The sequence below is a fragment of the Camellia sinensis genome, chromosome 1, assembly GCF_055761805.1.
Source record: "Camellia sinensis isolate YWXY chromosome 1, ASM5576180v1, whole genome shotgun sequence".
Classification (NCBI taxonomy): Eukaryota; Viridiplantae; Streptophyta; class Magnoliopsida; order Ericales; family Theaceae; genus Camellia; species Camellia sinensis.
This window is the reverse complement of record NC_138961.1, coordinates 131,026,169-131,043,719: the sequence shown is the minus strand read 5'-3', so window position 1 is coordinate 131,043,719 and position 17,551 is coordinate 131,026,169. Positions and strand designations below refer to the sequence as shown.

The 17,551-nt window shown below is 40.8% G+C and overlaps 1 protein-coding gene across 1 annotated transcript; it reads right to left on the bottom strand.

The window, feature by feature from the left end:
- Nucleotides 1–6,439: 6,439 nt before the first annotated feature.
- Nucleotides 6,440–7,585, bottom strand: LOC114285735 (uncharacterized). Its single transcript, XM_028228817.2, has 2 exons — nucleotides 7,475–7,585; nucleotides 6,440–7,174 (listed from the first exon to the last, which is right to left on the bottom strand). The coding sequence occupies exons 1-2, from the start codon at nucleotides 7,583–7,585 to the stop codon at nucleotides 6,440–6,442; spliced, it is 846 nt and encodes a 281-aa protein (XP_028084618.2).
- Nucleotides 7,586–17,551: the final 9,966 nt, after the last annotated feature.

Genomic DNA, 17,551 nt, shown 5'->3' with positions numbered 1-17,551 from the left:
GACGACTAGGGAAAGGCCGAGGCTCAAGGGGTTTGAGATGCCCTTTTTTAGCAAGGATTTGAAGAGCCTTAGACAAAGGCATGTAGAGGGCATGGAAGACCCTGCGACCTCGAGGTAGATACTTCGAGGTTTGTGGACTTTTGCTGGACGCACTAGCAAAGGGGTCAGCAGGCGCTGATTTGGTTTTCTAATCTTTTCCGGATGCAGGATTAGATCTAATAGGATCATTTCCAGTATGACGGTCCTTTTCCCGGTTCTCCCCTTGACTTGAACTGCCCTCGTTCCGAGTGAGGAAAGTGTCATCCACAGTCTTTGCGGCGACTGCGAGCACCTGCTGTCTGTTTAATCCCCCGGCTTTCAAAGCCTCAACAGCCTGCAGGAGTTGTTCATAGGGGTCAGTGTCTGCCCCCACCTTGTTCTTTCCACTAGCCTCAGCTTGGTCAAAGGTTTGGGTTGCTACATTAGAGCGGAACCCGGTTGTTGTTGACATGCCATTGCCTATACTTAGGATGGGTTCAGGTTGGCTGAGTTCAATTACAATCCGTCCCAAAAGTGGAGGCTCTTCCGGCATGAAGTTCCCGGCATGTGACATGGTCGATAGCGGAGCCGATATTCCGTAGACTAGATCAGCCACAGATCTCTGAAGATCACCAATCATTCCCATCAGCTGAAAAGTGGTGGGCCCACGGGTTTAAAATAGTTGAGGTTTCCAGATTAGATGTGCGGCAGGTGACCTGGGCGGACGTTGCATCTCAACATCGGTCTGACCTTGTATTGTGATTCCTTGGTTTAGTGCCGCTACCATGACCACAATTTCTTCTAAATTCTGTGTCATCGTAAGTCTATTGAACTGTTTAGACGTGAGTGGTGGCTGACGGATCTGATGAACCGGTGAGCCTTTACTGGCCCTTTTCTACCTTGCCTCAGCGAAGGAGAACACTGGTTGCTCGGAACCGAATCTCTGAACTGAAAGAGAAAACAGGCAGCATCTCAGCCCAATTTCACCAGAACAGACATAAGCATAGCTGAATAACTGTATTTGACCACTGATCACTATTCCCAAAATTACTGCCCCAAAACTGAATTTGATACCCGCAGATATAACTGATTCTCAAAATACTGATGCCCGCAGGCCTGATACTCAGACTTGCAAACTGATACGTGCATTCCTATAGAGGCACACTCTAAAAGCACATAATCAAGCAAATGAGATCTAAAAACACCCCTATGTTGGGGTAGGGTTTCCCTGTCCTATTTTGTCAGGAGCTAGGGTTTCACTATGCACACAGCAGTTTCAAACAACCTATAATCGAGTAGCAACCTGTCCTGCACTAGGTCGAATGGTCAAAAAGAGTGCCCCGGTAAAACCGGGTTTTGTGTTCCCGTCGTGGCAGAGCCTGCAATCGGTCAGCCTTATGGTACGTTTCTCAAAGCGAGCCTCCAACAAACCGTTCAGGAATAACATACGGCAAACACGGTGTCTTAGGGGCACCAATGCACATGCAATGCAAAGAAACACATAAGTGTGAACAAAACACGATATCATGAGTTCGAGTCAAGTTCTCTAACCTCCCCAGCAGAGTCGCCAGAAACTGTAGACGCGCCCTTAGGCTTTGCTACTACAGTTCAGACTCAAATGTCCTGGTTCTTAATCTGATCTCGCAAAGTGTAATGCAAGACTGATAAATCACCAAAGAGTCCAAATCCGACAAATCGTTTTGGAAAACTGATTTTTAAGAAAGAAGTGCCAAACATGGACTGCTTTGCCAGATACAGAGTCGCCACCTAAATGTTTTATATTTGGGAGAATTTAGGAAACCCTAACTCGTGCCTAAGACCACGTGTCCGTCATCACCAAAGTTGCCTCGGCTCAGGAACTTGGGTACGATTGGGGAAGGTCATCTATGAGCACCCCCGCTCGCTCGATCTGAAGATCAGCCTGTACTAAACATGATATCTCGTTTTTGGAAACAAATGTGTTCTTATTCCAGTTAATTAGCTAGAATTACTATGTGATGCGCACAACACACAAGTATAGACTAGATCGCCTAATTTGGAACAAAATATCTCATATCCGTTTATTTGGAAATGGTTTGAAATTTTCTACTCGCAAGTAGGCCAAAACACGGATTTCAATGAATTATTCCAATTCAAGTAATCCAACCTTCACCCACAGGCATTCAGGCAGTTATATCACATAAGCAATTAGCCTCATGGAAAGCATGCTGTCATGGCAAAACTCACACACATGCAAGATGCTAAAACGTAAACACTTACAGTGTACTCTGAGCCAAAATAAAGAACTAGTTAGCAATCAATGCATGATCCTAATCTATGTTAAGATGGCTAATGCAACACAGGCAAAATGCAACTAGAAATAGGCTCGGCTATTCTAAAATGGCATGTGAGATGCAATACTTGATACATGTATTCAAATTGGAATTGAAATACAATGCAGTTAGTATGATGTGCCGAGCCCGGTGCATGCAATACAAATGGATGGATGCAAACATGCAAGCATAAGGATGCTAAATGAAACGAGCCCTAGAACTAACCATCGTAAGCGGTTAAGTAAAAGGAAGAAAGAAATGGGGGTTGGAAGACATGCATCACACACACGCACGCTTATTACAACAATTGGCTCTCTCGACGGAGGGACCGAAAGAATACTACAAATCAATCTGATTAACTAACTAACGAGCTAATTAATTAATTACACAACCAAATCGAAATAAATGACTATTCTAAGTTATTAAAACACTGAAATGGCCTCGAGACGAGGGATGAATGCATGCTCGGACGGCTTCGCTCAGAAATCCATCGCCATGCTTCATGTTGCCTTTGTTTGTACTGCTCTGTACCTCTAAAAATTGTTCCAACTTCTGTGACACTTCTGAACCATCTTGTGTACACTATGGGAGGTCATCGACCAAGAGATGAGGCCATCGGCCATGGGAAGTTGGTCATCGACCAAATATAAGGCTCTCGGCTAAATGTTGTTAGCCGATCGGCACTGAACATGGTCGATCGACCATCTATTCCTGCAGAATGCTGTGTTGCTGCAGCAGAGGACAAACAGAGCATGGCAATACATTTGCAAGACAATGTTTGCACGACCACCCTCTCTATTATGTTATGAACTCAAGGGAGTATAGTCCTCGACCCTCGGACCACCAATCACGTATTTCGATGCATGATGGCCAAAGGAGCTGAATGTGCAATTATTATCAAATGAAATGCACACCAAAACACATAAGGGGCCCCAACCGCTATCATACTTGATCAAGAGGCAAAGGATGCATGCTTAATGCTATGCAACCTAGGCATGTAAGCAAGCTAATCCAACATGAGCATGCAAGCAAGCAATGTGCAATAGGCATACAACCTAAACAAGTAAACATGCAAGGCATGTAACAACAATGCCAATGACAAACATGCAACAACATGTGAGGCAAACATGTGACAACATGATAAAGGGATAAGCATGCAACATACTAGCATGCAACAACATGCAAGGTACTAAATATGCAACAAGCATGCGACAACATGCAAGGCAAGCATGCAACAACATGCAAAGGATAGACTTAAACCAAAATGGATAGCTCTCAAATAGGCCCTAATCAGTGGCCAAAGTAATACAACAAAGACATGAAATACACATATAAACATGCATGCTAATTAGCCTAAAGACTAAGGCATAAAAGGGCAACTCTTAAGCACACTTAAAAGAGACAAATATGGACATGTGACAAACATGTTGAACTCTAAAATCATGCAAGGGAAGATGCCAAACCAACCAAAATACACAAGCAAAGCATGCAAGAAAGCTTAAAGCTTGAAGCTAGCCAAAGGGTTCAAACCATGGCTATACAAAGCAAGCCCCAAAGGGCCAAGAGGACCTAAAACAGTCCTAAGGCAGGTCCAAATGAGCCTAAAACATGCAAGGACCAAAGCCAAAGTAAGCTAGAATAAAGGGCCAAAAGCATGAGGTATGCAAGGCTACAAAAGGGGTGTTACACTACACCTATCAAAACCAAACATGGTATGATTTAAACAGCCAAAATCAGAGTTATGGCATGGTAAAACAAGCCCAAAAACTCACTTAGATGGCATCCCAATGACCTAAGCATGGTGGCATACACAATGACCCATTCAAGAAACATAAAACATCAACTCTTTAAAACATTAAAGGAGTGACAAATGCAAGTATATGAGCATACTATATGGACTGAAATAACATAACAAGTGATGCAAAATCACTAAAATGGCCCAAGTAAAGCATGCTAGAGACTTGGACGCTCAAAGCTAACAAGCTAAAATGCATGGTGGCTATACAAAGCATCGCATACATGGCCAAAGAGACCAAAATCAGAGCTTAAGCATGTTACAACAAAGCTAAAAGCTTCATGGAGTTGAGCCAAAATCTTGCAAGAAAGACATGTCAAAGCATGATGCATGTTAAGGCAAATAAAGGATTGCATGGCAAGTACATGAAGCATATGGGAGGACATCAAACCAACTTGAAACAGAGGTATATTATGGAAAAACAAAGCCTAATACACACTGAAATAAAGCTAAAACAAGCTAGGCATACAAGCTACCCATATAAGCCATTTATGCAAGCATTCAAGACAACAAGGAAAGGGGATGACCCTCTCCTATTTGAGACCTTAAAACACCATCCCCACCATTGAAATCCCTCTGGATTTCAGTGGTGAGAAGGCCAAAACAAGGTGATCTCAAAACTTAAAAATAAAGCACAAGAACAAGGCCGAACAAGGCCTAAGAGGGGTAAACAACCCCAAACACAAAAATGACCTTAAACAAAGGTCTTAAGCACTAAAAAACAGAACTTTTATCAGCTATAATCTAAGCTTAAAACAATAAGAAAAAAGGGCTAAAAGCTTAAGCAAGAATGGGGTATCTAAAGCAAGGAACTCACCCTTGTAGAACCTCTTCAAGAATAAAGCTCTAGCAACTTTTCTGAGTTCAAACCCACCCAAGAACACCAAAACCAACTCCCTAGTACCTCAGCAACAAAGAGAAGGTGTATTGCTAGGTGTTTGTGTGTTAAACTAAGACAATACTACACTTTTGAAGCACAAAAATAGAGAAACAAGGCAAAATAGATACAAGGCTATCTCTATCCTTCCAAGGTGATTTTTCTGAACCCTTGAGGAGGGAGGAGGGGCTCCCTCTTTATAGAAGTTCAATTTCTAAAGCTTCTAAGAGAAGCTAAGCAAAGGGCAAATCCCTCCATACATGTGTGTGGATGGGGTGAATTTTGGATGCTAGATGTGCCAGCTGGCATAAAATATCTGCATAAAGCAGATGAACAGGGTTCGGCCACCAAAAATGGCCGATCGACCAACATAAGTGCCGATCGACTAAAAAGAGTGCCGATCGGCCAATACTTTTGGCCGATGGCAAGAACACAAGGCCGATGGCTTCAAGCCTTGGCCGATGGGTTGAGGGGATGGCAAACAAGCCACCCTCTTCCCTCAAAAGCAAACACAAGTGCTTGGTCCACAACCAAGTACAAAACAGACAAGTTGAGAGATCTTGAGGCAAGGCGCGTAGCCAAGACCTCCGAGAACTCAAAACGAACACTAACATGGATGATCATCGAGTGTTCAAACGATGACGTCCAAGTCTTTAGGACGGTCAAAAATAGGGTGTCTACAGTTACCATCCTCTGAAAAATTGCCCCGGTATTTTTTCGTCCGAACGGCATGACTTTGTAATAGTACAGGCCTCTTAGAGTGGTGAATGAAGTGATCTCTCTGTCTGGTTCATACATGGCTATCTGGTGGTAGCCACGATACGCATCCAAGAAGATAAACCTCTGATGGCCAGCGGTTAAATCTACCAGCTGGTCGATTATCGAGAGGGGAAAGCTATCCTTTGGGCACGCACGGTTGATCGTCTTATAATCAAAGCACACCCGCCATTTATCATTTTTCTTCGGCACTACTACCGTGTTAGAGATCCACCTTGGCTACTGTACTTCTTCTATCACATTTGCTTCTAGCAGGTTCTTGACCTCCTCCGCCACTATCTCGGCATGGTGCAAGGCCGAGCGTTGTGTCCTCTGGATGACCGGTCGTGCATTCAGGAAGACATTCAACTGATGACAAATGAAGCTAGGGTCGACGCCAGGCATATCGTAAGGCGTACATGCAAAAGCTTCTATGTTGGAAACCGAGAAGTCGACATATTCTAGTCACTCGGTGCTGGACATGGATGATCCCAAAAGAAAGAACTTAGTTGGATCATTCTCGTCGATGCGTACCTCCACCAAATCTTCAACCGATTTCTCCTCGGCCTTTCTTCCTACGTCTTCTAGGACTTCCTTTCCCTCCGGGCCCTCTATCATTTGAATGAAACCTTTGGCGGCTCGGCTACTGTTCACCGTAACGAAGCACTGTTTTTCCATTACCTAGTCTCCCCAAACCTCTTCTACCTGCCCGGTTGGTGCCGAGAAGCGCAGAACCTGATGGTAGGTCAACACTACTGCTTGCATGGCGTGCAACCAGCCCCTGCCCAAAATTAAGTTGTAGGTCAATGGGACTTTAAGCACCCAAAACTCCACTTGCTTCGTGACTGATCCCGCTCTGACCGACAGTATGATCTTTCCGATCTGCCATTCTGGTTGAGAGTTAAAGCCAACCAATGGAGACGTTGCAGGGGCCAAGTCCTTGTCCTCCAACTTTATTTGTTTGAACACATCATAATACATGATTTCGACTGAACTCCCCTGGTCAATCAAAATCCTCTTGATGTCGAAGTCTTTGACGCGAAGAGTCACTACCAAGGCGTCGTTGTAGGGCATTTGAATTCTCTCCAAGTCCTTACTTGAAAAGGCAAGGATATCCTTCTCTTCAGTCTTCCCTTTCTTCACAGCAGGCTGAACGGAGAGCACCTCCCTCATGTGCTCGGCTTTCTTAATCATCCCTCGCAGCTCGCAGACCCTTGCCGATTCAATAATGCCATGGATGACATTGATTACACCTTGTGGCGCTGCGTCCAGGACGGCTAGGCCGTTTGGTTTGGTCTGTTCCAGTGGAGCGGCTTTCATGCCCCCATCTGTGTATTGGTCCAGATGTCCCGCCGCCGCCAGCTCCTCCAAATGTTGTTTGAGCAACAAGCAATCCTCTGTTCGGTGCCCCCGTTCCTCATGGAAGGTACAGCGATATCTTGAGTTAAAGCCTTTCTGTGTACTCCCCAACTTGGCCAGCCAACGAACGAAAGGTTCACCTCGGATTTCACTCAAGATGCGGTAAATGGGGATTTTAAAGACCGTGGTGATACCGGTTTGTGTTTTCAATTTTCTCTTGGCATCTTCCTCTTCATCACGGGGAGCGTTAGCTCGGTCGTTTCTGCGACCTTTGTTTCTATCATCGCGGTTTGAGCCACGACGTTGATCTTTTAATCGGTCGTTTCAGCAGTTGTCCTCCTGCCCCACCGAGTGGACCTTCCCCGCCATTCTTCTGTCCGCCGCGACCGGATTAGCTTTCTTAGTTGCGGAGGCGGCATCGTCCTCCACACGGATGTGTTCGTTGATCCGTTGTATTAAGGACTCCATGGTTGCGGGCTGGTGCATTGTAAGCGAATCTTGCAGCCTATGTCCGACTGGGAGACCACGCTTTTATTGATTAATCGCCAGATTGGTGGGACAATCGAGGATCTCATTGTAAGTTTCCCAGTACTTCGCATTGTATGCCTTCAATGAACCTCCAAACTCCATCTTGACGCCCAGGAGATGGTCGACCTCCTTTGGCGTTCGAGTGTTGGTTTTGAATTTGGTGACGAAGGCCTCCACTAGTTGCTGCCATCCCTCAATACTCCCCTCTGAAAGCCGTTTGAACCATTTCAGGCCCAGTTCTCCTAAGCCTGCTGGGAATATGAGGCACATCAAGGCGTCATTGCGCCGGTGTCCAGCCATTACTTGTCGGTAATGACTCACGTGCATGTACGGATCCATCTTATCGTCGTACAACGTGAACTTAGGCTAGTGGAATCCGGTAGGAAGTGGTGTGCTCTCGATCTCTGGAGACAGCGGCGTAGCTGTAAGTCTCGCTAGCTCTTTGTCCACAAGCGCTGGGGCCACCACTCTGGGTGTGGGCATTGCCACTTCCTCACTACAACGGGTTTGGGAGCTTAGCCTCTGCAATGCCAGCAATCTTTGAGTCTTCCTACGGCGAGCCCTCTCCTCCAACACATCCCTCAGGTCTCCCGAACGGGTGGAAAAAGAGTATCGCGACGTCGACGATTGGCGTGAGGGACAGTAGGTGCTGTCGCGAGTGTGAGATTTTCCCACCTGTGGGTTGATGTCCCCGACCTCATAGCTTCTGGTGATAGAGAGAGAGTGCATCCTTTTTTGGCAGCGGCCGCCAGAACGAGGAGACGGGGTGCGCTCACTGAGGGTGGCCTCTGTAGCAACACCCTTCCCCTTGATCTGGCATTTCAACACCTCTATTTCAGCCGCCATCTTGCGAATGAGGGCGTCCTGGTCTTTAAGTTTGTGCTCCAGGCGCTGTGCATGTGACTCCCCCCGCCGTTGACGGCCCTCTGGGCTCTTCGAGCGATCAGTACTCCTTGCGCGTTTGTCTCGCGCACCTCTCGAAGAGGTCTCCAGGCTCGCCATGGCTGGAATAGCAGGGGGGCCTTCTCTGCGTCGAACAGACTCTGGTATGACACCATCGACAATGGACAGTGGAGTTTCATCGTTGTTAGACATGGAAACAGTCGAAAAAGCTTGAAGAGCAAGGTTTGTGTATCAAAGTTTTTCCACAGATGGCGCCAATTGTACGGGGGTAAAATATCCTCTATTCTCCATACTCCTTGAACTCAAGCTCCACGTAACATCGCCTGGCCTGAAAATAGAAAGACAGTGAGCTGCCCGGCGGTGTGTTGCCGGATAGTCCCTCCGACGATCAAGTTAGACCACTTGAAGAAGAAGATGAGAGCGCTTTTCAAAGAGAGAGAGAGAATTGTTTAGATTACTTACGTCCAACGTTCTCCATTCCTCCTTTTTCTAGGCTGGCCATGTAGCCTCAGGGATTGTGCGCGAACTACCTCTGTTGTCCTTCCCTGGACAGGTGGCAGTGCTCGCCTCTCACTACCTTACGCATGTAAAGGCCAAAAACCTCCAAACAGCATGTGTGGAACTACCAAACGGTATTGACGCGTGCCAAAAGTGGATTTCCCCTCCATCACACCATTGGTCCAGGTGGCACACTCAACTAGGATATCATGACCGACCTATCCCTTGGAAAAAAACACCACCATGACCAAGACGACCGAACTGTAAGAAGTCGGTCCATCCGAATTGGCTAGCCATGAGGCATGCCGGCCTTCGTCCCGGTCCAAATTCATTCCGGGCTGTGTTTGGCTCGGTCTAGACCCACCACTGCGGACCCAACCGAGCACTTACCCGAATCACAGCCCGGTTGGGCACATACATGTCTTCGCACTCTGGTCAACGACATAGCTCGGCCAAACGTGATAGTCCGAGAAGCCGTGCAGATTTGGTTCGGCTCCATAGCCCGGCGCAAATCTCCCTCTCAGATTTAATACATATCACTTCTTGACGTTTAGAAATATTATTTTAACTCGTAGGATCGGTCTGAGCTAACATTTTCAAACCAATATTAATAGATTGGGCTTGAGATTTATATTTTAACTCAGTCCAACCCGACCCGCTATTAAATTAATTAATTATTTATTTATTTATAATATATTAAAAATATATTTTTTGTTGATTTTATTGAAATTTGCGTTTGTGGTGATGTGTTATTGAATTTATTTAAAAAATATTTCAATTTATAATGATATCAGTGTATTTATCTAATAAATATAATATGTGATTGACTTGAATTATGAAATGTGTAAATTTCTTTTAAACATATAACCCGATAAATGGATTTAAAATTTATAATTATTTTTTAAATCGGGTTTAGACAAATATAAAGCTCAGTATTAGAATTGAACTTGATTTAGACAGCCCAAGCTAAAACTGGCCTGCCCTAACAAATGGCCACCCTTATTCTTGGCTTCAAGTCATCCAACTGATTTGCAAAACAGCAAAGCTGTAATTTCTATTTAAAAAAATGTACTAAAAAAATAGTGTATATTCAAAATTGATGACAGTAGTGCAACTACATAGGAGATGGGGATGCGATGGCCCCCCTCAAGTTCATGAAAATTACACTAATATCTCTATATTTTATGATATTTTTAAAATGTATATTAAAATGAGAAAATTGGAGATAAATCCATATTTTCTGCCCTACAAGTCATTAAGGATAAAAGTGTTTTTATTGAGGACATAGCAACATTTTTAGTGAAAATGACATTTGTTGGTCAAAAGTCCATTACCACTTATCTGTTAAAATTTTTATTTTAATCTATCTATTCAAATCTTTCTTCTTCTTTTTTTTTTTATCTATTTAGTTTTTGAAACCTATCTATTCAAATTGTATCTATCTATCAAAATTACTTTTAATATTTTCAATCTGTCTGTTGAAATTCACCAAGCTTATTTCTTCTATCTGTTGAAATTCACCAAGCCTATTTTCCTTATCTATTGAAATTCACCAAGCCTATTTTATTTGTCACAATTTTTTATCTATACATTGATTTCACAACCCAGTTTCTCTCTCTCTCTCTCTCTTACTCACTCATTTTTCCTCATTTTTTTCTTTGTCTATCAGTTGGTTTGATAGGGTCTTGGTGCATAGCTATTACCCCTACCAAATACTCCCACCACCATTACCACCAGAGAACACACCCATAACCACTACCACTATCACTACTACTACACCTACTGCATTAACTGCAGCAACTCCACCACTTACTCTCTATCACCTTTCTGATCCGACACTTCCCTTCCTCTCTCTCTAACTATATATTTGTTTTTCAAATCTTTGACCTTTCTTGGAAAAACCCTAACAATGGTTGACCCATACTTCTCTTCTATCACTATGACCACCAACTTCGATTCTTTTTTAATCTCACTCCTTCATCTTCTTCGACTCCTTCCTCGGCGGCGGACCGCTCAATAAAGACATTCAGACCACGAGATCAATTGATGGTCTATATTTCAAGCTCCAAAAACCCATCTCTGGAGACGAATCAAAGAAGATCAAGAAGTAAACAGTGACGGTAAAGAACCGCCATGGTTTTTTTCCATCGCTACTGGACTTCTAGTATCATCGATCATGGAAAAGATATTGCGGACCACTATTGTAATGTCCTGAGTTTCAAGCTTTAATAGTATTGCATAGTGGGGTAGTATGCATTTATTTCAGTGTTTTGTTCATCGGGTCGTTGAGATTCCTTTTCTACTTCTAGTTAACCTCTCTTCACTTTTCCGAGTTCAAAATCTTGAGTTTTGGGATGTAGAACTTGTCTTGCGTTGCAAAATCAATTTTGGGTTTTTGGGCAAAACCGCTCGTACGGAATTTAAAACCGCCCAAGCGGATCCTCACAGAGTTTTCCAAACTTTTATGAGTTTCCTGGGCAGAAAATCACTCAAGCCGATTTTTGGGTACTGCTCGAGCTGATTTTGGTGGAAATTTTTGTTGGAAAAGATTGGTTTCATAAGGCTTATTTTGGGCCAACTTTGAGCCCAAAATTGAGTGGGCCCCAAACGTCTTTTGGGATGAGTCCAAAGAGGTGACGTGTTCCTTGCTGCGTGACAAGTCACACGGTGAAGACGGTTCGTCAAAATCATTTATGAGTAAATGGGAACTTGACGTCATTTTCGGGTTTGTGGAATTGGATATTTAAAGATTTAAATGTGGGTTTCTTTGTAAAGCTAGTCCCACATTGAAACTTTAAGAGAGCTTTTGTGGATATATAAGCCCTTGGTGTATCAATTTGGGTTGGGCCCCAAGAGGCACCCCAAGTTTGTAAAAGGGAGGAGTTATGGACAAAATGAACCTTAGCCCAAACCACCACACACGCGTGCACCACCGCCGCCGTTCATCCGGCCGCGCCGGGAGCGGGTGTAGGTTGTGGGTCAAGTCGGTTCTAATATTAATTTTTTGGAGAAAATTTATTTGAACTTTTTCCAAAAATTCTTAACAAAATTAATTCAATTTGAATTTTTTTTTTTTCTGTCCATTTGTTACCTTCTCCAGTCCAATTTTCCAAACAGATCAAACAGTCTAAACAGTTTTGGATCTGTCGAAACCCGAACAGTTATAAAACTGCCAGATAGATTTAAATCTGTCCAGCAGTTACCAACAAATAGAAACTGCTGCAGTTATCTGTCCATTTTTGAACTGTACCTGTTCATTTGAATTTACACCTGTTCGGTTTGGAAATTGAACCTGTTCAGTCCTATTTATACCTAGGCTGTTCCAGCATTTTTCAAATCCGAAAATCGACCTAAAAATTCCTTTTGTTGTCCAACTTTGCTCTTTTGGTGCATTATTCTTCATTTTAGTTTTAGAGAAAATTAAAGAGAGTATAGAACATACGGTTCTAGTTCGCCAGACAAATTTGTTTGGAGTGCTACTATAAATTTGTGAAGATCATTGTATACTGGGAGATAGACGCCACATAATCGTAAGTACCGTAGCGGAGCCTTAAGGACAGAGTGTCTCACACTCGACTTGGTCTTTTAATTTTTAATTTGGTTCGATAAATAAATTCGATACGTTATTTATTTTTATTTTTTTTTGTTTCAATTTATTTTATTTACACAGAAGATTGTTTCAACAATCTTAAAACAGATTCGAATTATTCTGTTTACAGAATTTTTCGTTTATTTCCTTTCTTCTTCTTATAGAAATTATTTTCTGTGATTTTACAAAATAATATTCTGGTTGGAAAACAAATAGTAGTAATATACTGTTTGACAGATAGTAGTAATATACTGTCTATTTTCTTTGACAACTAGTAGTAATATACTGGTGTCATTAACAATTCAGATTATTTATTTGTGAAATTTTGTCAGAAATTAATTTTGATTTTCTTAATTTATTTATGAATGTTCATTAATTAAAAAATTATGTTTTAGTTTTTTTTTTTTAATTATTGAAGTGTTACAGAAATTTAATTTTCTGTGTGGAATTAATTTGGTTAAATAAAATTTCATTTTATTTCCAAATTAATTGAAAAATAAAAGTTGCATTCTTGTTTCTTTTATTTTTACAGAATTTAATTCTGTGAATTTGGATTAATTTTCTATGTAGTATAAATTCTAATTATAATTTTGTTTTATAATTTAGAATTCATGGCTACTGAAACTAATGCCCAAACAAGTACTAGTGTGGTGGCTGCAATTGCACCAATCCCCTCTCCTGTGGTGACAATATCGATAAATCACGGTGAGAAGCCAGAGAAGTTCTCAAGAACTAATTTTAAAAGATGGCAACAGAAAATGTTGTTCTATCTTACAACTCTGAACTTGACTCGTTTTCTCCGTGAGAATGCTCCTATTTTGAAAGAGAATGAAACTGACCGGCAAGTGGTTGCTGCGGTCGATGCTTGGAAACATGTTGATTTCCTTTGCCGAAACTACATCTTGAACGGACTTGACAACACATTATACAACGTCTACAGTCCTATCAAGACAGCAAAGGAACTTTGGGAGTCTTTAGAGAAAAAGTACAAAACGAAAGATGCCGACTCAAAGAAATTTGTGGTTGGCAAATTCCTAGACTTTGTGATGGTTGATTCTAAGACTGTGATCAGCCAAGTTCAAGATGTCCAACTGATTCTGCATGATATTCACGCAGAAGGAATGTTTCTCAGTGAATCCTTCCAAGTTGCAGCCTTAATTGAGAAATTACCACAAGACTGGAAGGAATTCAAGAACTATCTTAAACACAAGCATAAAGAAATGTCTTTAGAAGAATTAATTGTGCGTTTGATGATTGAGGAGGACAACCGCAATTCTGAAAAGCGGGCTGGTAAGCATTCTATGAAGTCTAAGCCAAATGTGGTGGAACATGCTTCAAAAACCAAGAAACGGAAGTCTTCTGGAGAAAGTTCATCACAAGGCTCTAAAGAGGGGGAAAATAAAAAGTACAAGTTTAATAGCAAATGTTACATCTGTGACAAAGAGGGATATTAGGCCAAAGATTGTCGTAGCAAAGGCAAAAGCAAAATAAGAACAAGCAGGAAGCTTGCTCAAGCCCATATGACCGAAGTGGATAATATTTCCAATGGTGTAGATAACATCAATCTTTCTGCAGTTGTTTCCGAGGCAAATCTTGTCAAAAATCCTAAAGAATGGTGGGTGGACACTGGTGTTACTCGCCACATTTGTGCCGACAAAAAAATGTTCATATCTTATTCTACAGTGGACAACGGTGAACAACTTTTTATGGACAACTCCTCAACTTTCAAAGTTGAAGGACAAGGGAAGATTGTTCTCAAGATGACATCTGGAAAGGAACTCACTCTCAACAATGTGCTGCATGTCCCGGACATTCGCAAGAATCTTGTTTCCGGATCTTTGTTGAGTAAGAATGGGTTTAGGCTAGTGTTTGAGAGTGATAAATTTGTACTTACTAAGAATGGGATATATGTAGGAAAAGGTTACATGTCTGATGGCCTTTCAAGATGAATGTAATGACCGTTGTACGCTCAATTATTAATAAAAATACATCTTCTTCTTACTTGTTTGAGTTTTCAAACTTATGGCATGGTAGATTAGGGCATGTTAATTATGAATTTTTGCGAAGATTAATTAATATGGAATGTTTACCTAAATTTGACATTGATTCAAATCATAAATGCGAAATTTGCGTTGAGGCAAAATTATCCAAAATTCCTTTTCATTCAATTGAAAGAAGTTCGGAACCACTTGAATTAATTCATAGTGACATTTGTGATTTAAATCAATTTAAGCAAGAGGTGGGGAAAATTATTACTAGATATAGTTATGTTTACTTAATTCGAACCAAGGATGAAGCTTTGGAAACTTTCATTCAATATAAGAATGAAGTTGAAAATCAACTTGGTAAGAAAATCAAAAAACTAAGAAGTGATATAAGTGGTGAATATGAATAATCTTTTGGTGAGTTTTGTAAAGAACATGGAATAATTCATCAAACCACCGCTCCTTACTCACCTCAGCAAAATGGAATTGCTGAAAGGAAAAATACGTCTTTAAAATAAATGATGAATGTCATGTTAATAAGTTCTGGATTACCTCAGAGCTTGTGGGAGGAAGCAATACTTTCTGCAAATTATATTTTAAATAAAGTGCCCCGAAAAAAAATGAATCAAACACCTTATGAATTGTGGCATGGAAGAGTACCATCCTACAAATACTTAAAAGTGTAGGGGTGTTTGGCTAAAGTGGCTATTCCTAGTCCTAAAAAGACTAAGATAGGTCCTAAGACCATTGATTGCATTTTCATTGGTTATACCAAGAATAGTAGTGCATATCAGCTTTTGATTTATAAATCAGAACATACCAAAATGCATGTAAATACTATTATTGAGTCTCGAAATGCATCATTCTTTGAACATGTATTTTCAAATAAGATTGGACAAGAGACTAGTACTAATAAAAGTTCTTTTGATGCTATTACAAGTAATGATCAAGAACATGATCAAGAGCAAGAGTTAGATCAAAATGAGAAAGAGGAACTTAGGCGTAGTAAACATGCTAGAACCTCAAAATCTTTTCGTCCAGATTTTCTAACATTTTTATTAGAAAATGAACCTTTAACTTTTAAAGAGGCTATGTCCAATTCTGAAGCTCCTTTATGGAAAGAAGCTATTAATAGTAAAGTTGAATCCATCTTGCAAAATCACACTTGGGAATTGGTGGATTTGCCACCAGGTTATAAACCTCTTGGGTACAACCGGACTTTCAAAAGAAAAATGAAAGCGATGAATCAATTGACAAATACAAGGCAAGACTTGTAGTCAAAGGGTATAAAAAAAAAAGAAGGTCTTGATTACTTTGACACATACTCACCAGTTACTAGAATAACATCTGTTAAAATGTTAATTGCTATTGCGTCTTTGTACAATCTAGAAATTCATCAAATGGATGTGAAAACCGCTTTCTTAAATGGTGAGTTAGATGAAGAAATTTACATAGAACAACCAGAAGGTTTTTTTGTTCTAGGAAAAGAAAAGAAAGTGTGTAAATTGGTTAAATCATTATATGGTTTAAAACAAGCACCAAAGCAATGGCATGAGAAATTTGACAAGGTAATGATGTCAAATGGATTTAAAATTAATGAGTGTGACAAATGTGTTTATATTAAAAACACAAACAAAGGTTATGTCATTGTATGTCTTTATGTAAATGATATGCTCATCATAGGTAGTAATAATTGTATGTCTTTATGTAAATGATATGCTCATCATAGGTAGTAATAATGACATGATTAAAACTACTAAGAAAATGTTGAATAAACATTTTGACATGAAAGACATGGGTATTGCTAATGTAATTCTTGGTATGAAAATTACTAAAACATCAGACGGATATGCTTTGTCACAATCTCATTACATTGAGAAAATACTTGACAAATTTAGCAAAGATGATGATCATCTTGCTAGAACACCTATGGATGTTAATTTGGTTCTTTTTAAGAATGTACATGAAAGTATTTCTCAATTAGAGTATGTCCAAATTATTGGAAGCTTAATGTACTTGATGAACTGCACTCGCCCCGATATAGCTTATGTAGTAAGTAAATTAAGTAGATATACAAGCAATCCAGGAGTAGAACACTGGAAAGCAATTATAAGGGTTCTAAGATATCTCCGATTTACTCGTAACATTGGGCTAAATTATACTAGATATCCAGCAGTGCTTGAAGGTTACTGTGATGCAAACTGGATATCAGATACTAGAGACTCAAAATCCATCAGTGGGTATGTCTTTACTCTTGGTAGGGCGGTTGTATCTTGGAAATCTTCCAAACTGACTTGTATTGCTAGGTCTACTATGAAATCATAATTTATAGCTTTAGACAAACTAGGGGAAAAGGCAGAATGGCTTTGCCACTTCCTTGAAGATATTCCAATATGGCCAAAATCGGTGTCTGCTATATGCATACATTGCGATAGTCAATCAGCAATAGGTAGAGCACAGAGTCATACGTATAACGGTAAGTTACGACACATTCGTCGTCGACATAACACCGTGAGACAACTACTCTCTAATGGAATTATTTCCATTGAATATGTGAAGTTTAAAGACAACATAGCAGATCTACTAACCAAAGGGTTAGCAAGAGAGTTAGTTAAGAATTCATCGAGAAGAATAGGACTAAAGCCTATTAAATAAGAGTTACCACAACGGCAACCCAACCTAGTTGACTAGAGATCCCAAGATCTAGGTTTAAAGGGACAATCGAGTTGTGAATGACTCATAAGGATCACTGGGGAGTCAAACTCCTACCCATTTCTATGATGAAATAGTGATGTCTGCAGCGTTTTAGGTTAAGTAAAATTTTAATGATTCTTATATCTAGATAAACCTAGTGGAATATGGCAGGATACTCTTCATAAGAATCACCTATGTGAGTGTGAATTGGTCCGGTTCTATGAGATTTGTAAAAGG